Raw genomic sequence first — 22,538 nt, 5'->3', positions numbered from 1 at the left:
GGGATGGAATAATAATGAAATATAATGGAATGATGTTCCCAAATAATGGAATGATAATGGAATATTTCCAAAGATGATCAAATGATATCCCCAAAGTTCTGAAAGAAAATGAATGCTAAGAAATAACTTTTTTCCATGAATAAAAGTAAAATGAAAATATTTTCAGTAAACAGTTGATAGAGGCTGGGCATTGTGTCTCATGCCTATAATCCCAACACCTTGGAGGCTGAGGCAGGAAGATCACTTGAGCCCAGGAGCTCAAGACCAGCCTGGGCAACATAGTGAGATTCTGTCTCTACTCCCCTCACTCCCCCTGCCGCCAAAATTTGATAGGATTTCTCACTAGCACACCTGAAATAACTAACCTAGTATTTTTTTTTTAATTATTATTATTATACTTTAAGTTCTAGGGTACTTGTGCACAACGTGCAGGTTTGTTACATATGCATACGTGTGCCATGTTGGTGTGCTGCACCCATTAACTCATCATTTACATTAGGTATATCTCCTAATGCTATCCCTCCCACTTCCTGCCTCCCCACAATAGGCCCCGGTATGTGATGTTCCCCTTCCTGTGTCCAGGTGATCTGATTGTTCAATTTCCACCTGTGAGTGAGAACATGCGGTGTTTGGTTTTCTGTTCTTGCGATAGTTTGCTGAGAATGATGGTTTCCAGCTGCATCCATGTCCCTACAAAGGACACGAACTCATCCTTTTTTTATGGCTGCATAGTATTCCATGGTGTATATGTGCCACATTTGCTTAATCCAGTCTGTCACTGATGGATATTTGGGTTGATTCCAAGTCTTTGCTATTGTGAATAGTGCCACAATAAACATACGTGTGCATGTGTCTTTATAGCAGCATGATTTATAATCCTTTAGGTATATCCCCAGTAATGGGATGGCTGGGTCAAATGGTATTTCTAGTTCTAGATCCTTGAGGAATCACCACACTGTTTTCCACAATGGTTGAACTAGTTTACAGTCCCACCAACAGTGTAAAAGTGTTCCTATTCCTCCACATCCTCTCCAGCACCTGTTGTTTCCTGATGTTTTTAATGATTGCCATTCTAACTGGTGTCAGATGCTATCTCATTGTGGTTTTGATTTGCATTTCTCTGATGGCAAGTGATGATGAGCATTTTTTCATGTATCTGTTGGCTGTATGAATGTCTTGAGAAGTGTCTGTTCATATCCTTTGCCCACTTTTTGATGGGGTTGTTTTTTTCTTGTAAATTTGTTTGAGTTCTTTGTAGGTTCTGGATGTTAGCCCTTTGCCAGATGAGTAGATTGCAAAAATTTTCTCCCATTCTGTAGGTTGTCTGTTCACTCTGATGGTAGTTTCCTTTGCTGTGCAGAAGCTCTTCAGTTTAATTAGATCCCGTTTGTCAATTTTGGCTTTTGTTGCCGTTGCTTTTGGTGTTTTAGACATGAAGTCCTTGCCCATGCCTATGTCCTGAATGGTATTACCTAGGTTTTCTTGTAGGGTTTTTATGGTTTTAGGTCTAACATTTAAGTCTCTAATCCATCTTGAATTAATTTTCGTATAAGGAGTAAGGAAAGGATCCAGTTTCAGCTTTCTACTTATGGCTAGCCAGTTTTCCCAGCACCATTTATTAAATAGGGAATCCTTTCCCCATTTCTTGTTTTTGTCAGGTTTATCAAAGATCAGATGGCTGTAGATGTGTGGTATTATTTCTGAGGACTCTGTTCTGTTCCATTGGTCTCTCTCTCTCTGTTTTGGTACCAGTAGCATGCTGTTTTGGTTACTGTAGCCTTGTAGTATAGTTTGAAGTCAGGTAGCGTGATGCCTCCAGCTTTCTTCTTTTGACTTGGGATTGTCTTGACAATGCGGGCTCTTTTTTGGTTCCATATGAACAAGCAGTTTTTTTCCAATTTTGTGAAGAGAGTCATTGGTAGCTTAATAGGGATGGCATTGAATCTATAAATCACCTTGGGCAGTATGGCCATTTTCACAATATTGATCCTTCCTATCCATGAGTATGGTATGTTCTTGCATTTGTTTGTGTCCTCTTGTATTTTACTGAGCAGTGGTTTGTAGTTCTCCTTGAAGAGGTCCTTTACATCCCTTGTAAGTTGGATTCCTAGGTATTTTATTCTCTTTGAAGCAATTGTGAATGGGAGTTCATTCATGATTTGGCTCTCTGTTTGTCTGTTACTGGTGTAAAAGAATGCTTGTGATTTTTGCACATTGATTTTGTATCCTGAGACTTTGCTGAAGTTGCTTATCAGCTTAAGGAGATTTTGTGCTGAGACGATGGGGTTTTCTAAATATACAATCATGTCATCTGCAAACAGGGACAATTTGACTTCTTCTTTTCCTAACTGAATATGCTTTATTTCTTTCTCTTGCCTGATTGCCCTCGCCAGAACTTCCAACATTATGTTGAATAGGAATAGTGAGAGAGGGTATCCCTGTCTTGTGCCAGTTTTCAAAGGGAATGCTTCCAGTTTTTGCCCATTCAATATGATATTGGCTGTGGGTTTCTCATAAATAGCTCTTACTATTTTGAGATACGTTCCATCAATACCAAATTTATTGAGAGTTTTTAGCATGAAGGGCTGTTGAATTTTGTCAAAGGCCTTTTCTGCCTCTATTGAGATAATCATGTGGTTTTTGTCTTTGGTTCTTTTCACATGCTGGATTACGTTTATTGATTTGTGTATGCTGAACCAGCCTTGCATCCCAGGGATGAAGCCCACTTGATCATGGTGGATAAGCTTTTTGATGTGCTGCTGGATTCAGTTTGCCAGTATTTTATTGAGGATTTTTGCATCGATGTTCATCAGGGATATTGGTTTAAAATTCTCTTCTTTTTGTTGTGTCTCTGCCAGGCTTTGGTATCAGGATGATGCTGGCCTCATAAAATGAGTTAGGGAGGATTCCCTCTTTTTCTATTCATTGGAATAGTTTCAGAAGGAATGGTACCAGCTCCTCGTACCTCTGGTAGAATTCGGCTGTGAATCCTTCTGGTTCTGGACTTTTTTTGCTTGGCAGGCTGTTAATTATTGCCTCAATTTCAGAGCCTGCTATTGGTCTATTCAGGGATTCAACTTCTTCCTGGTTTAGTCTTGGGAGAGTGTAAGTGTCAAGGAAATTACCCATTTCTTCTAGGTTTTCTAGTTTATTTGCGTAGAGGTGTTTATAGTATTCTCTGATAGTAGTTTGTATTTCTGTGGGGTCACTGGTGATATCGCCTTTATCATTTTTTTTATTGCGTCTATTTGGTTCTTCTCTCTTTTCTTCTTTATTAGTCTTGCTAGCGGTCTATCAATTTTGTTAATCTTTTCAGAAAACCAGCTCCTGGATTCATTGATTTTTTGGAGGATTTTTTGTGTCTCTATCTTCTTCAGTTCTGCTCTGATCTTAGTTATTTCTTGCCTTCTGCTAGCTTTTGAATGTGTTTGCTCTTGCTTCTCTAGTTCTTTTAATTGTGATGTTAGGGTGTCAATTTTAGATCTTTCCTGCTTTCTCTTGTGGACAGTTAGTGCTATACATTTCCCTCTACACACTGCTTTAAATGTGTCTCAGAGATTCTGGTATGTTGTGTCTTTATTCTTGTTGGTTTCAAAGAACATCTTTATTTCTGCCTTCATTTCGTTATGTACCCAGTAGTCATTCAGGAGGAGGTTGTTCAGTTTTCATGTAGTTGAGCAGTTTTGATTGAGTTTCTTAGTCCTGAGTTCTAGTTTGATTGCACTGTGGTCTGAGAGACAGTTTGTTACAATTTCTGTTCTTTTACATTTGCTGAGGAGTACTTTACTTCCCACTATGTGGTCAATTTTGGAATAAGTGTGATGTGGTACTGAGAAGAATGTATATTCTGTTGATTGGGGTGGAGAGTTCTGTAGATGTCTATCAGGCCCTCTCGTTGCAGAGTTGAGTTCAATTCCTGGATATCCTTTGTTAACTTTCTGTCTCATTGATCTGTCTAATGTCGACAGTGGGGTGTTAAAGTCTCCCATTATTATTGTGTGTGAGTCTGAGTCTCTTTGTAGGTCTCTAAGGACTTGGTTTATGAATCTGGGTGCTCCTGTATTGGGTGTATATATATTTAGGACAGTTAGCTCTTCCTGATGAATTGATCCCTTTACCATTATGTGTTGGCCTTCTTTGTCTCTTTTGATCTTTGATGGTTTAAAGTCTGCTTTATCAGAGACTAGGATTGCAACCCCTGCTTTTTTTTTTTCCATTTACTTGGTAGATCTTCCTCCATCCTTTTATTTTGAGCCTATGTGTGTCTCTGCATGTGAGATGGGTCTCCTGAGTACAGCACACTGATGGGTCTTGACTCTTTATCCAATTTGCCTGTCTGTGTCTTTTAATTGGACCATTTAGTCCATTTATATTTAAGGTTACTATTGTTATTTGTGAACTTGATCCTGTCATCATGATACTAACTGGTTATTTTGCTCGTTAGTTGATGGAGTGTCTTCCTAGCATTGATGGTCTTTACATTTTGGCATGTTTTTGCAATGGCTGGTACCTGTTGTTCCTTTCCATGTTTAGTGCTTCCTTCAGGATCTCTTGTAGGGCAGGCCTGATGGTGACAAAATCTCTCAGCATTGGCTTGTCTGTAAAGGATTTTATTTTTCCTTCACTTATGAAACTTAGTTTGGCTGGATATGAAATTCTGAGTTGAAAATTCTTTAAGAATGTTGAATATTGGCCCCCACTCTCTTCTGGCTTGTAGAGGTTCTGCCGAGAGATCTGCTGTTAGTCTGATGGGCTTCCCTTTATGGGTAACCCGACCTTTCTCTCTGGCTGCCCTTAACTAACATTTTTTCCTTCATTTCAACTTTGGTGAATCTGACAACTATGTGTCTTGGAGTTGCTCTTCTCGAGGAGTATCTTTGTGGCATTCTCTGTATTTCCTGAATTAGGATGTTGGCCTGCCTTACTAGGTTGGGGAAATTCTCCTGGATGATATCCTGCAGAGTGTTTTCCAACTTGGTTCCATTTTCCCCATCACTTTCAGGCACACTAATCAGACGTAGATTTGGTCTTTTCACATAATCCCATATTTCTTGGAGGCTTTGTTCATTTCTTTTTCCTCTTTTTTCTCTGGACCTCTCTTCTCGCTTCATTTCATTCATTTGATCTTCAATCACTGATTTTCTTCCAGTTGATCAAGTGGGTTACTGAAACTTGTGCATTTGTCACGTAGTTCTTGTGTCATGGTTTTCATCTCTATCAGTTCTTTTATGGTCTTCTCTGCATTGATTATTCTAGTTATCCATTCATCCATTCTTTTTTCAAGGTTTTTAGTTTGTTTGTGCTGGGTAAGTAGTTCCTCCTTTAGCTCTGAGAAGTTTGATCGACTGAAGCCTTGTTCTCTCAACTCGTCAAAGTCATTCTCCGTCCAGCTTTGTTCCGTTGCTGGCGATGAGCTGCATTCCTTTGGAGGGGGAGATGCGCTCTGATTTTTTGAATTTCCAGCTTTTCTGCACTGCTTTTTCCCCATCTTTGTGGTTTTATCTGCCTTTGGTCTTTGATGATGGTGACGTATTGATTGGGTTTTGGTGTGGATGTCCTTTCTGTTTGTTTGTTTTCCTTCTAACAGTCAGGACGTTCAGCTGCAGGTCTGTTGGAATTTGCTTGGGGTCCACTCCAGACCCTGTTTGCCTGGGTATGAGCAGCGGAGGCTGCAGAAGATAGAATATTGCTGAACAACGAATGTTGCTGTCTGATTCTTGCTCTGAAAGCTTCGTCTCAGAGGTGTACCCAGCCGTGTGAGGTGTGAGGTGTCGGTCTGTACCTCAGTTGAAAATGCAAAAATCACCCGTCTTCTGTGTCGCTCACACTGGGACCTGGAGGCTGGAGCTGTTCCTATTCGCTCATCTTGGGCGCCCCCGTGTCCTAGTATTCTTTAGACACAATAAGAATAATCTCTGATTGAAGGATAAATACAGAATAGAATGAAAAGCAAAATGCTTAAATCAATCAATAAAAATAAACATTGATTTTTAAATAATTTATGTCGTGCTTTAATTATATAAATGAAAAATATCTGATGTAATAACGTAAATTGAGGTCCTGACAAAAATGAGGTTAATTTTTTGTGAGGTTGCTTTATTTTCTGGTACAAGTTAAAAGTATGGACATATTAGACTTTTTGAAGTCAAATTTAAATATTATAATTTCAGTTACAACTAGATGGCTACCAGGCTAATTGGAGGAGAAATGGAATTAGAAAAAACAATTATTCTGGCATATATTACATAAGTGGACCACGTAAAGCTAAGGGTATATATAAAAGTAATTGCAAAAAAGATGACTGAAAAGCCAACAGGAAAATTAAAATGGAATTTTGAAAAAATGTAAAATAATTTTAAAAAGAGGCAGGAAAGGAGAAAAAGATAAAGATATAGGTTGAAAATAAATAGATTGAAAAAGATCGATCATGGAAACAGTAAGCATAAGAAGGATGGATTGCTGTATTATATCATTTCAAATTAAATGTATTACCGTAGATTACTGTGATACTTTATAATGAGAAAAATGTCTGTTGAACAGGATGATATAGCAGTCATCAACACATATAACAGAATTAAAGAGATAAAAATGGGCAATTCCACAACCATATTTGGAGATTTAAAAATTCGCAGCACTTGGTAGAGCAGCTACACAAAAAATTAGCTAAGGCATAGAATAACACTATCAACCACCTTGGTATACCTAATATTTATAGAACACTACACTCAAAAGTGGCAGAAGAGACATTATTTTCAAGTAAACATGGTACATTGATCAGAATGGAGCATACTCTTATCAGGATAATGCTGGCCTCATAAAATGAGTGTGGGAGGATTCCCTCCTTTTCTGTTGTTTGGAATAATTTCAGAAGGAATGGTACTAGCTCCTCTTCATACCTCTGGTAGAATTCAGCTGTGAATCCGTCTGGTCCTGGACTTTTTCTGGTTGGTAGGCTATTAATTGTTGCCTCAATTTCAGAACTTGTTGTCGTTCTATTCAGGGATTCAACTTCTTTCTGGTTTAGTCTTGGGCGGGTGTATGCATCCAGGAATTTATCGATTTCTTCTGTATTTTCTAGTTTATTTGCATAGACATGTTTACAGTATTCTCTGATGGTAGTTTATATTTCTGTGGGATCTCTGGTGATATCTCCTTTATCATTTTTTATTGTGTCTATTTGATTCTTCTCTCTTTTCTTCTGTATTAGTCTGGCTAGATCTATTTTGTTGATCCTTTAAAAAAACCCAGCTGCTGGATTCATTGGTTTTTTTTCTTTGAAGGGTTTTTTCATGTCTCTATTTCTTTCAGTTCTGCTCTGATCTTAGTTATTTCTTGCCTTCTCCTAGCCTTTGCATGTGTTTGCCTTTGCTTCTCTAGTTCTTTTAATTGTGATGTTAGGGTGTCAATTTTAGATCTTTCCTGCTTTCTCTTGTGGTCATTTAGTACTATAAATTTCCCTTTACACACTGCTTTAAATGTGTCCCAGAGATTCTATTACATTGTGTCTTCATTCTCATTGGTTTCAAAGAACATCTTTATTTCTGCCTTCATTTCGTTATGTACCCAGTAGTCATTCAGGAGCAGGTTGTTCAATTTCCATGTCGTTGTGTGGTTTTGAGTGAGTTTCTTAGCCCTGTGTTCTAATTTGATTGCAGTGTGGTCTGGGAGACTTACGGTTTTCATTCTTTTGCATTTGCTGAGGAGTATTTTACTTCCAATTACGTAGTCAGTTTTAGAATAAGTGCGATGAGGCACTGAGAAGAATGTATATTCTGTTGATTTGGGGTGGAGAGTTCTGTAGATGTCTATCAGGTCCGCTTGGTCCAGAGCTGAGTTCTGTCTCGTTGATCTGTCTAATATTGACAGTAGGGTGTTAAAGTCTCCACTATTATTGTGTGGGAGTGTAAGTCTCTTTGTAGGTCTCTAAGAACTTGCTTTATGAATCTGGGTGCTCCTGTGTTGGATGCATATATATTTAGGATAATTAGCTCTTCTTGTTGCAGTGATCCCTTTACAATTATGCAATGCCTTTGTCTCTTATGATCTTTGTTGGTCTAAAGTCTGTTTTATCAGAGATTAAGATTGCAACTCCTGCTTTTTTGTGGTTTCTGTTTGCTTGGTAAATATTTCTCCATCCCTTTATTTTGAGCCTGTGTGTGTCTTTGCACGAGAGGTGGGTCTTCTGAATAGAGCACATTGATAGGTCTTGACTCTTTATCCAATATGCCAGTCTGTGTCCTTTAATTGGGGCATTTAGCCCGTTTACATTTAAGGTTAATATTGTTACATGTGAATTTGATCCTGTCATTACGATGCTAGCTGGTTATTTTGCCTGTTAGTTGATGCAGTTTCTTCATAGAGTCGATGGTCTTTTCAATTTGGCATATTTTTGCAGTGGCTGGTATCGCTTGTTCCTTTGCATGTTTAATGTCTCCTTCAGGAGCTCTTGTAAGGCAGGCATGGTGGTGACAGAATCTCTCAGCATTTGCTTGTCTGTAAAGGATTTTATTTCTCCTTCACTTAGGAAGCTTAGTTTGGCTGGATATGAAATTCTGGGTTGAAAATTCTTTTCTTGCCTGTAATCCCAGCACTTTGGGAGTCTGAGGCAGGTGGATCACCTGCGGTCAGGAGTTCGAGATTAGCCTGGTCAACATGGCGAAATGTTACTAAATACAAAAAAGTTAGCCAAGCATGGTGAGAGACGCCTGTACTCCCAGCTACTCGAGAAGCTGAGGCAGACAATCGCTTCAACCCAGGAGGCAGAGGGTGCAGTGAGCCACGATTGCACCACTACACTCCAGCCTGAGCAACAGTGAGACTCCGTCTCAAAAAAATATATATATATTTTCTTTGCGGATGTTGAGTATGGGCCCCCACTCTCTTCTGGCTTGTAGGGTTTCTGCAGAGAGATCCGTTGTTAGTCTGATGGGCTTCCCTTTGTGGGAAACCCGACCATTCTCTCTGGCTGCCCTCAACATTTCTTCCTTCATTTTAACCTTGGTGAAGCCTGGCAGAGACAAAACAGAAAAAGAAAATGTCAGGACAGTATCCCTGATGAACATCGATGCAAAAATCCTCAATGAAATGCTGGCAAACTGCATCCAGCAGCACGTCAAAAAGCTTATCCCCACGATCAAGTCGGCTTCATCCCTGGGGTGCAAGGCCAGTGCAGCATACACAAATCAATAAATGTAATCCATGACATAAACAGAACCAATGACAAAAACCACATGATTATCTCAATAGATGCGGAAAAGGCTTTCAACAAATTTCAACTCCCCTTCATGCTAAAAACTCTCAATAAACTAGGTATCGATGGAATGTATCTCAAAATAATAAGAGCTATTTATGACAGACTCACAGCAAATATCATACTGAATGGGCAAAAACTGGAAGCATTCCCTTTGAAAACCAGCACAAGACAACGATGCCCTCTCTCACCACTCCTGTTCAACATAGTATTGAAAGTTCTGGTCAGGGCAATCAGGCAAGAGAAAGAAAGAAAGGGTATTCAGTTAGGAAGAGAGAAAGTCAAATTTTCTCGTTTGCAGATTACGTGATTGTATGTTTAGAAAATCCCATTGTCTCAGCCCCAAATCTCCTTAAGCTGATGAGCAATTTCAGCAATGTCTCAGGATACAAAATCAATGTGCAAAAATCACAAGCATTCTATCCACCAATAATAAACAGAGAGCCAAATCATGAGTGAACTCCCATTCACAATTGCTACAAAGAGAATAAAATACCTAGGAATCCAAATTACAAGGTATGTGAAGGACCTCTTCAAGGAGAACTACAAACCACTGCTCAGGGAAATAAGAGAGGACACAAACAAATGGAAAAACATTTCATGGTCATAGATAAGAAGAATCAATATCATGAAAATGGTCATACTGCCCAAATTATAGGTTCAGTGCTATCAACATCAAGCTAATATTGGCTTTTTTCACAGAATTGGAAAAAAATACTTTAAACTTCATATGGAACCAAAAAATCCGCATAGCCAAGACAATCCTAAGCAAAAAGAACAAAGCTGGAGGCATCACGCTACCTCACTTCTAACTATACTACAAGGCTACAGTAACAAAAACAGCATTCTACTGGTACCAAAACAGAGATATAGACCAATGGAACAGAACAGAGTCCTCAGAAATAACACCACACATCTACAGCCATCTGATCTTTGACAAACCTGACAAAAAGCAATGGGGAAAGGATTCCCTATTTAATAATTGGTATTGGAAAAACTGGCTAGGCATATGCAGAAAACTGAAACTGGACCCCTTACTGACACCTTATACAAAAGTCAACCCAAGATGGATGAAAGACTTAAACGTAAGACCTAAAACCATAAAAATAGTATGAAAAAACCCAGGGAATATCATTCAGGACATAGGCATGGGCAAAGACTTCATGTCTAAAACACCAAAAGCGATGGCAACAAAAGCCAAAATTGACAAATGGGATCTAATTAAACTAAAGAGCTGCTGCACAGCGAAATAAACTGTCATCAGAGTGAACAGGCAACCTACAGAATGGGAGAAAATTTTGCCATCTTTCTATCTGACAAAGGGCTAATATCCACAACCTACAAATAACTTAAATTTATAAGAAAAAAAAACCATCACAAAGTGGGCAAAGGATATGAACAGACACTTCTCAAAAGACGTTTATGCAGCCAACAAACATGAAAAAATGCTCATCATCACTGGTCATTAGAGAAATGCAAATCAAAACACAATCAGATGCCATCTCACACCAGTTAGAAATGGCAATCATTAAAAAGTCAGGAAACAACAGATGCTGGAGAGGATGTGGAGAAATAGGAAAGCTTTTACACTGTTGGTGGAAGTGTAAATTAGTTCAACCATTGTGGAAGACAGTGTGGCAATTCCTCAAGGATCTAGAACTGGAAATACCATTTGTCCCAGCAGTCCCATTACTGGGTGTATACCCAAAGGATTAGAAATCATTCTACTATAAAGACACATGCACAAGTATGTTTATTGTGGCACTATTCACAGTAGCAAAGATTTGGAGCCAAACCAAATGTCCATCAGTGATAGACTGGATAAAGAAAGTGTGGCACATAAACACCATGAAATACTATGCAGCCATAAGAAGGATGAGTTCATGTTCTTTGCAGGGACATGGATGCAGCTGGAAACCATCATTCTCAGCAAACTATCACAAGAACAGAAAACTAAACATGACACGTTCTCACTCATAAGCGGGAGTTGAACAATGAACACATAGACATAGGGAGGGGAACATCACACACTGGGGCCTGTCGGGATATGGGGGGCTAGGGGAGGGATAGCAGTAGCAGAAATACCTAATATAGGTGATGGTTTGATGGATTCAGCAAACCACCATGGCACGTGTATACCTATGTAAGAAAACTGCACGTTCTGCACGTGTACCCCAGAACTTAAAGAGAGAGAGAGAGAGTGTGTGTGTGTGTGTGTGTGTGTGTGTATAAACATATTCTTGGTCATAAATGATTCTGAGTATGTTTTGGAAGATGAAAGTTATACAGTGTATGTTCTATAATTACAGTAGAATTAATTAGAAATCAGCATTAAGACAATAGATGCCAATTACTGGAAATTAACATAATTTTTATAATCATTGGGTCAAAAACCTCACAAGAGCCATTAGAAAGTAATTTTCAAGGACAGTAATGAAAATAATACATATCAAAATCTGTGGGGTGTAGCTAAATGAGTGCTTAGAAGGAAATTTATAGCCTTAAATACCTGTATTTGAAAAGAAGAAAGTTCTTACATTGTTAACTTAAGCTTCTGTCTTAAGAAACCAGAAAAATAAACCCAAAGAAAACGGAAACAATAGCATTCAGAAATTAGTGAAATAGGAAACAGAAAAATAGTAGAGAATAATTAATAAAACCAAAACTACTTCTTTGAAAAAAATAGAATTGAAAAACGTTTTGGGGTATTGTTAAAGGAAAAAGAAAAAGAAGGAAGACACAAATTACTGACACTGACCCAAGAAAACATTAGAAAACCCAGTATCAATGAATGGAAGTGAATTAGTAATTAAGAACCTTTCCTCAAAGGTTCAAACCCAGACAGCCTTGTCAGTGAGTTCTGTCAAACATTTAAGGAAGTAATTTGACCAATCCTCTACAAGCTGTTTTAGAAAATAATGAGAAGGGAATACTTCTCAACTTATTTTATAAGGCCACTGTCACCCTCATTTCAGAAATCAGCAGAACTATTTTAAGAAAAGACAACTATAGCCCAGTACACTTGTGAACATATGCAAAATTTCTTAACAAAGTATCAACAAATTAAACAATAGGTAAAAAGGATAGAAGCTTAAGTTATGTGATCAAATGGAGCTTATCCCAAGAATTCAAAGTTGTGTTAACATCTGGAAACTATTAAGCTAATTTCACCGTATTAATATGATAAAGGTAAAAATCTGCGTGATCATTTTATAGAGATATTGCATTTGAGAGTTTTCTTTTCTTTCTCTTTTTTTTGAGACAGAGTCTTGCTCTGTCACCCTCGCTGGAGTGCCATGGTGTGATTTCAGCTCACTGCAACCTCCATTTCCCAGGTTCAAGCGATTCTCATGTCTCGGGCTCCCGAGTAGTTGGAATTACAGGCTCCTGCCAGCATGCCCAGCTAATTTTTGTATTTTTGGTAGAGACTGGGTTTCTCCATGTGGGCCAGGCTGGTCTTGAACTCCTGACCTCAGGTAATCCGCCCACCTCAGCCTCCCAAAGTGCTGGGATCACAGGCATGAGCCACCACACTTGACCTGCTTTTGACAAAAATTCAACAAACTTTCATTAAGAGTATGCAGATGGCTAGAAATAGAACAGAACTTACTCAGTTGATTAAGTAAATGTATGTATAAAAGAACTACAACTTACATCATATTCAAGGGGTGTGAAAACTCAATGTTAAATACTAACTTGTGAAACAAAGCATGTAGGCTGCTCTCTTTACCTTAATTTAACTTTGTACTGCAGGTCTGATCTAGGGCAATAAAGCAAGAAAAAGATGTAAAAAGCGTACGGATTGGAAACAAGTGAAGCTGCTCTTGTTTGCATACCACATGATTGCATGTGTAGAAAATGCAGAAAAATAAGAGCTACTAGAACTAATAAATGAATTTAGTAAAGTTGCAGTATACAAAGTCAGTATACAAAAATCAATTGTATTTTTAAATACTAACAAGAACAATTAGAAAGTGAAATAAAACCCTCAACAATAGCATAAAAGAACAGTCTTGTGTCAATGACAGTGATATGTTTTGAGAAACATGTCATTAGGCAACATTGTGTAAACATATTACTTGGACAAACCTAGATGGTGTAGCCCACCCCATACCTAGGCTATGTGGTGTAGCCTGTTACACGTTACTGTACTGAATACTATAGGCAATTGTAATGCAATTGTAAGTATTCATGTATCTAAACATATAAGCATAGGAAAGGTACAGTAAAATACAGTGTAATAATCTTAGGGGACCACCATTGTGTATGTAGTCCATCATTGACTGAAACATTGTTATGTGGTGCATGATTGTATGTAGGAATAAATTCAGTTAAAGATGTGAAAGATCTTTACACAGAAAATTACAAACATTGCATTGGGAAATTAAAGACCTATATAAATGTAGAGCTATACCATGTTCATGGATTAGAAGATTTAAATGATTAAGATATTAGTTTTCCCAAAATTTATCTATAGATTTAATGTAATTCTAGTCAAAATCCAAATAGACTTTAAGAAGTAGACAAGCTGATTTTAAAATTTATTTGGAAAAATAATGATCCTTGGTCTGATAGCCAAATGTCTAAAAATAAAAGCTTGACATAAGTGCTCCTGAGACTGATTGTTCAAACTACAAGCTGAATCCTTTTTTTTTTTTCCTTAGAAATTTACTATAATCTGGAAACAATTAAAGGTTTTGGCTTTCCTTTCCTTGGAATGTCTGTTGGACCTGATAAAAATCTTGAAGATGTCAATGATGGACTTAAAATAGCTAAGCAAAAAACTGCAGCAAACTTTTAGGGGGTCAACTCAATAGTTAGGATTGGCCAGTTGCGGTGGCTCACGCCTGTAATCCCAGCACTTTGGGAGGCCTAGGTGGAAGGATCACTTGACGTCAGGAGTTCGAGACCAGCCTGGCCAACGTGGTGAAACCCCGTCTCTACTAAAAATACAAAAATTAGCCGGGCGCTGTGGCACACACCTGTAATCCTGGCTACTCAGAAGGCTGAGACAGGAGAATTGCTTAGACCCAGGAGGTGGAGGTTGCAGTGAGCTGAGATCATGCCATTGAACTCCAGCCTGGGCAGCGGAGTGAGACTGTTTCCAAAAAAAAAAGTAGGATAGATATAAACAGACAAATAAAATGTAACTGTTCATGTAAATGATTTTAACTCGAGTTTTCAACAGTTTTTTTCCTCTCTTTTTTTCTTTAACATATTTCCACAAAATGCTACTACACACTTTAGGCCTGTAGTGAAACGCTCTTAGGACTATTTTCATTTTGGGGTGATGGCGGGAGTGTGTGCTTATGTGTGTTGTGTGTGTTTGATCTCCAAATAGATTTCATTTGTATTTATTTCATATTTTATAAAAGGAAAATATTTAAATCATTTGCCATCATCTATTAATGGGACATTCTACTCATTTTTGTAGGGAAGAATGGACAGAAGCTATCCAGGCTGTAGCAGACAGACTGCAGAGGCAAGAAGAGGAGAGAATGAATTGTAGTCCAACTTCACAAATTGATAATATAGGAGAGGAAGAGATGGATGCTTCTACAACCCATCATAAAAGAAAGGTAGAAAATAATAACTTATTCCCAGCACAGCATTCATTTGTCTGGAAGAAACATACTAAAAACTACCATTTGCAGAAAGATGTCAGCCAATTTTCTTATGATACGCAAATGTATTGGTGGGTTTCATTCACACGAATCTGAAATACTTGTTGTTGTTTAAAACCAAGTAGGTGAACATCGTTTCAGTGAGAACATCGTTTCAGTGATTCAGCACTTTAGCACTGAATGCTGATAGGGCACATGTGTGACTGATGTGCCATCATACTGCTTTATAATTTGCATTGTTCCTTATTATTTTTAATACAGTTTTAGAAACTTTGTAATAAAATGTTTTCCCTGATGATTTGTTCCTTTCCACTTTGCATTTCATATTCGCCTGAAAAGCATGAGCAATAATGGCTCTGGTGTACTTCCTGATTGGTGCCCTCAGTCATAGTAAAGTCAGCAGGAAAGTGAACAGTCTTGGAAATAATAACTCTTATTTAATGGCTGCTTCTGGGCCAGTAGGGAAATAGACTTTTCCTTCTCTCAGTGCTCCAGCATAATAAATACCAATTTATATTTTTATGAGAAATATAAATTTTGTTTTTCATTGCTATAGAAAATTGAAAAGCAATTTCCTTATTATAAAAATGATATTTTCATGATTAATCTAAAGATAGAGGTGTTGAGATAAGCTTGCCGTTTATAACTTTAGAACATATTTGGTTTAATAGATTGTTAATTAATCTTCAGGTAAGAAAATACAAATTTTCAAGGTATTATCCATGAAATTTGGTATTAGCACAGTGATTAAGAACTCTTTGGAGATAGACTGCCTGAGTTCATATCCTCCCTTTTCCACATTAAACTTGTGGACTTGGTGAAGTTATACAGTCACAACATAAAGTTAATTATCCTTTCCTTATGTGAATAAGAATAACATTCTATACTTCATTTGGGCCAAATGTCTGAGATCCCTTTCTGTCTTCATTGCAGATTTCTTCTCTATTTGTTTGTTGAACTGAATTTTCACTCTTTTCTTTTATGTCAGTTTAACCTGCCTTGTTCCTCTGTCATTGCAGAAAGAAAAACAAAGTCTAGCTACACTCACCTACCTACTCAGAGTTAAGAAAGCTTCTTTTGTACATATGTAAATTATTTCATTTAAAATGAAATGAAATCAAGAATAGTATAAATCAGATATGGTTAAGTAATTGAACCTCAAATTCAAAATACTTCTACGAGTTTTTATTTTTGGAGACTCAGTTGGAGTAAAAAATTCTAAGAGAATCTGTTTTAGAGTGATTTTTATGGTTAATCTTTATGTGGACAAGGAATAGTAGCTAAGTTTAATAGCTAATATTTTTTGAGCACATATTACATAAATACTTTAAACATTTTTTTTCATTTTGAACTTCAACTATAAGTTGAGTACCATTATGGTTCTTCCCATTTTATAGTTAAGGGAAATAAAGGATGGAAGGATTAGGAAATTTTCCCCATAATTACACACAGGGTGGGAACCAGTACTTAAACCCAGGCAGTAAGATCTAAAGTCCTCAGTTTCTAGCACTATGTTGTAATACTAAAGTTCTACTGATTTTTCCAAGAGTTTACAAGCTTTATTATAAATTGAAATTAACTAATATCCAAATGTCATATAAGGACAGTTTTTCATAATACTTTGAGAAACAGTATAATCATAAGAGAATATCTGCATAATTTTGTTTCTAATATAACTTCATTATAAGCATAACAATTATAGAGATTAGAGAGGCTCAAGATACATGAACCAAGAAAAAGAAAGAAGCTGTATGTTGACGTGTTACAGTATACAATTAAAAGATCTTAAATGTTTGAAGTTCTGTTATCTTTTTTGAAATAATTTAAAATAGTTCTAAATTACTGCAGAAGTTAGTGCAGAAATAGAACATTTGTACCACTACTAACTCCATAATGGTCCTAATGACTTAGCCTCAAGTGGTAAAATATTACTGTCATTTTCATAACATAAATGATTCTAGAACTATACCCTTATGTATATCAATTATCATGCAAAGAATTGCAGAAGTTTGGATTATTTTTAATACTTTAACCACACATTCTGAAATAAGAATATTGTTCTAATAATTTATAGGATATATTTCCTTCTTTAATTTTTGTCAAATGGCATAGGATTTAAAAAATAGGTACTGATTATGGTGACTATGGTGAGAGTCGTCAGACTGCTATTTCTTGCATGAAATAGGGTTCATTACCTCCCTTAGTGGTAGTTTGTCGCCACAGTGTCTGCTCTGCCAGTTAAAAACTCACTTGGAAAGGAAGGATGTTGGGTAGTAGATAGAGAGGCAAGGGCCTCACAGACAGATTTAAGTGCTCTTCTGTGTTTGAATTAAAAGAAAATGTGGTTCTATGTTTTAATTAAAAGATAGTGTTTCAAAGGAATTTGATTAGAGAACCCAGAAGTGCCTAATCTTGGTCAGCCAAGCTACCATTTTCGTATGCCTTGTCAAGTACGTGAAGGGGCATAGCATCAAAGGATAAAAAGCCAAGTGAGAGTCAAAGTTCTGCTTAATTTTTAACTGACTAGCATAGGCCTCTCTGGGATCAACTGGCTGGAATCTCATGATTTACATTTAAAGTATAAGCAGTGCCTTCTGCTTTCCCATTAAGTTTGACTCCAGTTCTTGGGATTGTATCACCTAATTCCTGGCTGCAGTAACTCATACCAGTGGCTAGTATCCAGAGAAAAAGAGAAGGAAAAAAAGACAATGGCCAGACCTGCTGAAATCTCATGATTTCACACTGCATGAATCTGCTTATTTAAAAGGGAGAAGTGATATAACCAATGTAGAAGTTGACTAATAACATTAGCTCCACCTCTTCTCATGAGAAAGAGCACCAGAAGAAGTGGGCAGAGATGGAGGCAGAGGAGTGAACTTCATCAGAGCTGTTCTCTTTTTACCTACTTGGTTTTGCTGTTACATTGTAAATGTATCTGGAATTTATCTTTTTTGACCAAATATGCTAATACTGTGGTATTCTTAAAAGTTCTTTATGTTCCTCATTGATTATATGTTTATTTTTAATCTAATCTGTGGTCTAGACAATGTCTTATATTCTGGCGTGCCTGATTTGAACACATTTATTAAGCACTTGTTATGTATACCCCTATATCTCTTAACCTAAAATAGCCATGTAAACATGTAAAGGGAAGAGTATAACTGTAAAATATTTCCCCAATAAATTCTTAAGATCAGGCTTTGGAGGAGGATTTTTTTTTCTGGAGAGTATTCATACTCCTGTTTTTTTCATTAAAGACTTACTGTATCTTTTTCCATAGCATTCAGAAGAACAAAACATTTTGTAATAGCTTACATTTCATTTGTAAAGACTACACAATTATTGTGTGTACCATTCTGAACATGAGCATTTGGTAGCAAAGATACCTTACCTTTTTAATTTCCTCAAGTTTTGTCAAAATAGATGTGAAATCTGTTTCTGATTTTATCACATACGGTGCTTTTTAACTAATAATAATTTCTATGTAAGTTCCCTTAATTCCTTTTTTCTAAAAAAAGATTGAGAGTCAAACTGACAAGCTGTGAAGTTCAGAGTGAAGGCTGTCATACTTTTTTCTTTTTTAACCTCATTGCCCTAAGAATTGCAATTTTACTACTATTTATTTATTTTTATTTGAGACAAGGTCTCACTCCCATCACGTAGGCTGGAGTGCAGAGGCACAATCATGACTTACTGCAGCCTTGACCTCACAGGCTCAGGTGATCCTCCCAACTCAGCCTCCCAAGTAGCTGGAACTACAGGCACCTGACACCGCACTTGGCTAATTTTTGTATTTTTTTGTAGAGACAGGGTTTTGCCATGTTGCCCAGGCTGGTCTCAAACTCATGCCCTCAAGTGATTCCCCTGCCTTGGCCTTTCAAATTGAGCCACCACACCCAGTCAAGAATTGCAATTCTTACAAAATATAGTAAAATTTTATAATTAAATATTGCCTTTCATCTGAAAATGTCATAAAGGATTTTACAAATTGTTTTCTAATTTTTACCCCCCCGATAATTCAGTTTCATTTTCTATGCTATTTAGTAATAGGGCACAGCAAGTATTATTTTCTAGTGCTTTTAAATAAAAAATGAGGAACATACTGTCCAAGTGAAACTTTGAGCAATAAATTGACACTCTGGCCTGGTTATGAAGATAATGTTTCTGAGTTACTTGCCATATGTATTAGGGTTCTCTAGAGGGACAGAACTAATAGTATATATGTGTGTGTGTGTGTGTGTGTGTGTGTGTGTGTATATATATATGGAGTTTATTAAGGAGTATTAAACTCACACAGTCACAAGGTCCCACAGTAGGCCATCTGCAAGCTGAGGAGCAAGGAAGCCAGTTTGAGTCCCAGTGCTGAAGAACTTGGAGTCGAGAGCAGGAAGCATCCAGCACGGCAGAAAGATGTAGGCTGGGAGGCTAAGCCAGTCTAGCGTTTTCACATTTTTATGCCTGTTTTATATTCTAGCCACACTGGCAGCTGATTAGATGGTGCCCACCCGGGTTAAGGTGGGTCTGCCTTTCCCAGCCCACTGACTGAAATGTTAATCTCCTTTGGCAGCACCCTCACAGATACACCCAGGATCACTATTTTGCATCTTTCAATACAATCAAATTGACACTAGGTATTAACCCTCACACTGTGGAACAAACTACCTCAAAATTTAATGTCTTAAAACAATAGCCATGTAAATATCTCATGATTTTGTAGTTTGGGCCATTCTGTTGTTCTTGCATGCATGGCTCTCAGGCAGCTGCCTACAGCTGATACATGGGTGGGCTGGAAAATCCAACAATACTTTCCTTACGTGTCTGGGGCCTTGGTGCTGACTGTTGGTTGTGGTGTGTTGGTTCTCCTCCACTTGGCCTCTCTCTTGGAGTGGTAATTTTTCTTCCAAGGTCTCTCCATATGGCCTCTCTCTCCAGGATAACGTGGACTAACTAACAGCATTAGAGCTGACTTCCTAGAGCTTTCCGAGAGAGAACGCATAAACTGCCAGGCTTAACGGCGTTGTCTGTTACTGGCATAGTATCAGTTTGATCATATTATGTGTTCAAAGCAAGATACAGAGATAGCCCAGGGAGAGAGAAAGTTGACTCCACCCCTTTATGGAAGAATAGAATGTGCATACAGGGAGAAATTGGAATTTATGGCAGCCATCTTTGCAGACTACCTAGCATAAATAGCTTGTTATGTAGTATTCCTTGATTTTTTCCATTCTATTAATGCAATTAAATCTATCTAATATTACCTATTATTTGTTCAAATGACACTAGCTGATTTACTATATTTGATATTTAGAGCTACATGTTTGATTTTTAGTTGAATTAATATATCTTGTTATTTTCCCTGCTGTCTCTTTGCTACTTTATGTTTTCCTTTTAACTAGAGATATTATTGAATGTAAGACACTGTAATTTGACATTTGGGGAAAATTATCAAAATTATGAACAGCATAAAATGTTGAAAGTAAATGTAGGCATTAATTTCTAAAATTTTAAGAATTTGTATATATGATACATGAGAGATACTGGGATGTGGTTTTCTTGCATTATTTTCCTCTAATTTTGGTATTGTTAAAAAATTGGCTTTCAGCCTGGGAGACCACATGGGTTCTTGGCTTCACACAAGAAGTAATTCAAGAGCAAGCAACAGAATAAAGTGAAAGCAAGTTTATTAAGAAAGTAAAAGAATAAAAGGTGACTACTCCATAGGCAGAGCAACCCTGAAGGCTACTGGTTGACTGGTTGGCTATTTTTGTGGTTATTTTTTAATTATGTGCTAAACAAGGGGTAGATTTTCTGGTGAAGGGGCAGGGAATTCCCAGAACTGACAGTTTCCCCCCTTTTCAGACCATACAGGGTAACTTCCCGAGATGCCATGGCATTTGTAAACTGTCATGGCACTGATGGGAGGTTCCTTTGGCAAGATAATATATTATAATTAATGTATAATGAGCACTGGGGACAACCAGAAGGCACTTTCATATAGCCATCTTGGTTTTGGTGGATTTCGACTGGCTTCTTTACCATATCCTGTTTTTCCAGCAGGGTCTTTGTGTCCTGCATCTTATGAAACCAGACCTGCCACACTCCTATCTCAGTATCAGGATGATGCTTGTCTCAGAATGAATGAGAAATATTCCTCATTTTAATTTTCAGGAAGAGTTTGTATAAAATTGGTGTTATTTATTCTTTAAATGTCTGTAGAATTCACCAGTGAAACCATCTGGGCCTGGAGTTTTCTTTGATGAAAGGTGTTTAACCACAAACGCAGTTTTTCTTAATAAATATGGGGTTATCAAATTATCTGTTTCTTCTTAGGTGAGCTTTCATAGCTTGAGACTTTCTAGCAATTTGTTCGTTTCATCAAAGGTGTCAATTTTATTGTCAAAATACCATTTATATTCTCTTAGTTTCTTTTAACATCTGTAAAATCTGTAGTGATGCTACCTCTGTCATTCCTGATATTGGTAATTTGTGTCTTCTCTCTTTATTTTTCTGACCAACCTGGCCAGAGGCCTATCAATTCTTACTGATGTTTTAGAACTAGCTTTTGGTTTCACTGATTTTTTTCTCTACTGTTTTTCTTTTAAAAATTTAATGGATTTCTGCTCTGATTTTTATCATTTTCTTCTAATTCTTTTGGGTTAACTTGCTTTTTTTAAGTTAAGGTAGAAGCTGAAGCCATTGATTTGGAACATTTCTCACGTTTACTTTAGATAAATGATAAACAGAAAAAAAAAGTTATAAAAGGCACTAAAATTTTCAATGACTTGTAATTTCAAGATAAAACCCAAATACTTGTTTTTATATTTATAAACCTCTAAACTGAGTTTAAATTTAAGTAAACTGATCGTATACAATCACCTTTTCTTCTGTTCAAAAACCTATTAATATGAAAGTAAAAGAATTTCAAAAGGAGGCAAGTCCACAAAAATGAAAAGCTGGGTTGGGGAGGGGCTTTAGGGCACCAGTGCTTTCAAAAGTTTGTAAGTTTCTGGAAGAATGTTGATAGAGCAGAGCAGGAAAAGAGTACACAGAGGAGACTGTAGAGAACAAGTGCACATGTGCTTGGCAAAATCCTCAGAATTACCTGACTTAAGAAGGAGAAGTGAAACTGAAAACAGGCAGATTAATTAAAGATATTCTTCTTAGAGCTCCCTGCCTTGCTGTTCTGAATTGCCTCAAGTACTCTCTCAGGAATAACAACTGCTTTCTTTGATTTATTTTAACTGAAGTATACGAAGTTCTCAACATTTCTTATAAATCTATCCTATATTTCTCTCAGTCTTGGATTTTATCTTTATTTTGCTAGAGTAAACTCTCAGATTGCTCCTTCCAAAGCATTGCCTTTTTAGGCATATTTGGAAATGTTTGTGTGGAACATTTTTGATTATCACATTTTCTGGGGGTAGCAGCACTACTAAATCCTTGAAAACTTGAGTCCTTAAAAATGAGTGAAAATAATTTTTTTCCTCCTTTGCCCTTTTACATAACTGATAATTTGGCTGAGGAATTCTAGTTTCAAAATCATTTTCTCCAACATCTGAGAACTGCTTAAATTATTTTCAGCATCCATGGTTGCTAATGAGACAGCCAATGACAGTCTGATTCTTTTTCATTTAAATGTACTTATAAATTGGTAAAATTTGTTT

At 37.1% G+C, this 22,538-nt stretch overlaps 1 protein-coding gene across 4 annotated transcripts in view; it reads left to right on the top strand.

Annotated features, from left to right (window-relative positions):
- Positions 1–22,538, top strand: part of AKT3 (AKT serine/threonine kinase 3) — a 363,075-nt gene that overhangs the window by 196,454 nt on the left and 144,083 nt on the right. For all 4 annotated transcript variants that reach the window (XM_017958446.3, XM_003893691.5, XM_017958504.3 and 1 more), the window contains one exon: positions 14,685–14,829. In XM_017958446.3, the coding sequence (XP_017813935.1) occupies positions 14,685–14,829 (145 nt within the window). The remainder of the gene's footprint in view (positions 1–14,684; positions 14,830–22,538) is intronic.

The sequence above is a fragment of the Papio anubis genome, chromosome 1 (assembly GCF_008728515.1).
Source record: "Papio anubis isolate 15944 chromosome 1, Panubis1.0, whole genome shotgun sequence".
NCBI lineage: Eukaryota > Metazoa > Chordata > Mammalia > Primates > Cercopithecidae > Papio > Papio anubis.
The sequence above is the reverse complement of the archived record's forward strand: the minus strand, read 5'-3'. Positions and strand labels throughout refer to the sequence as shown.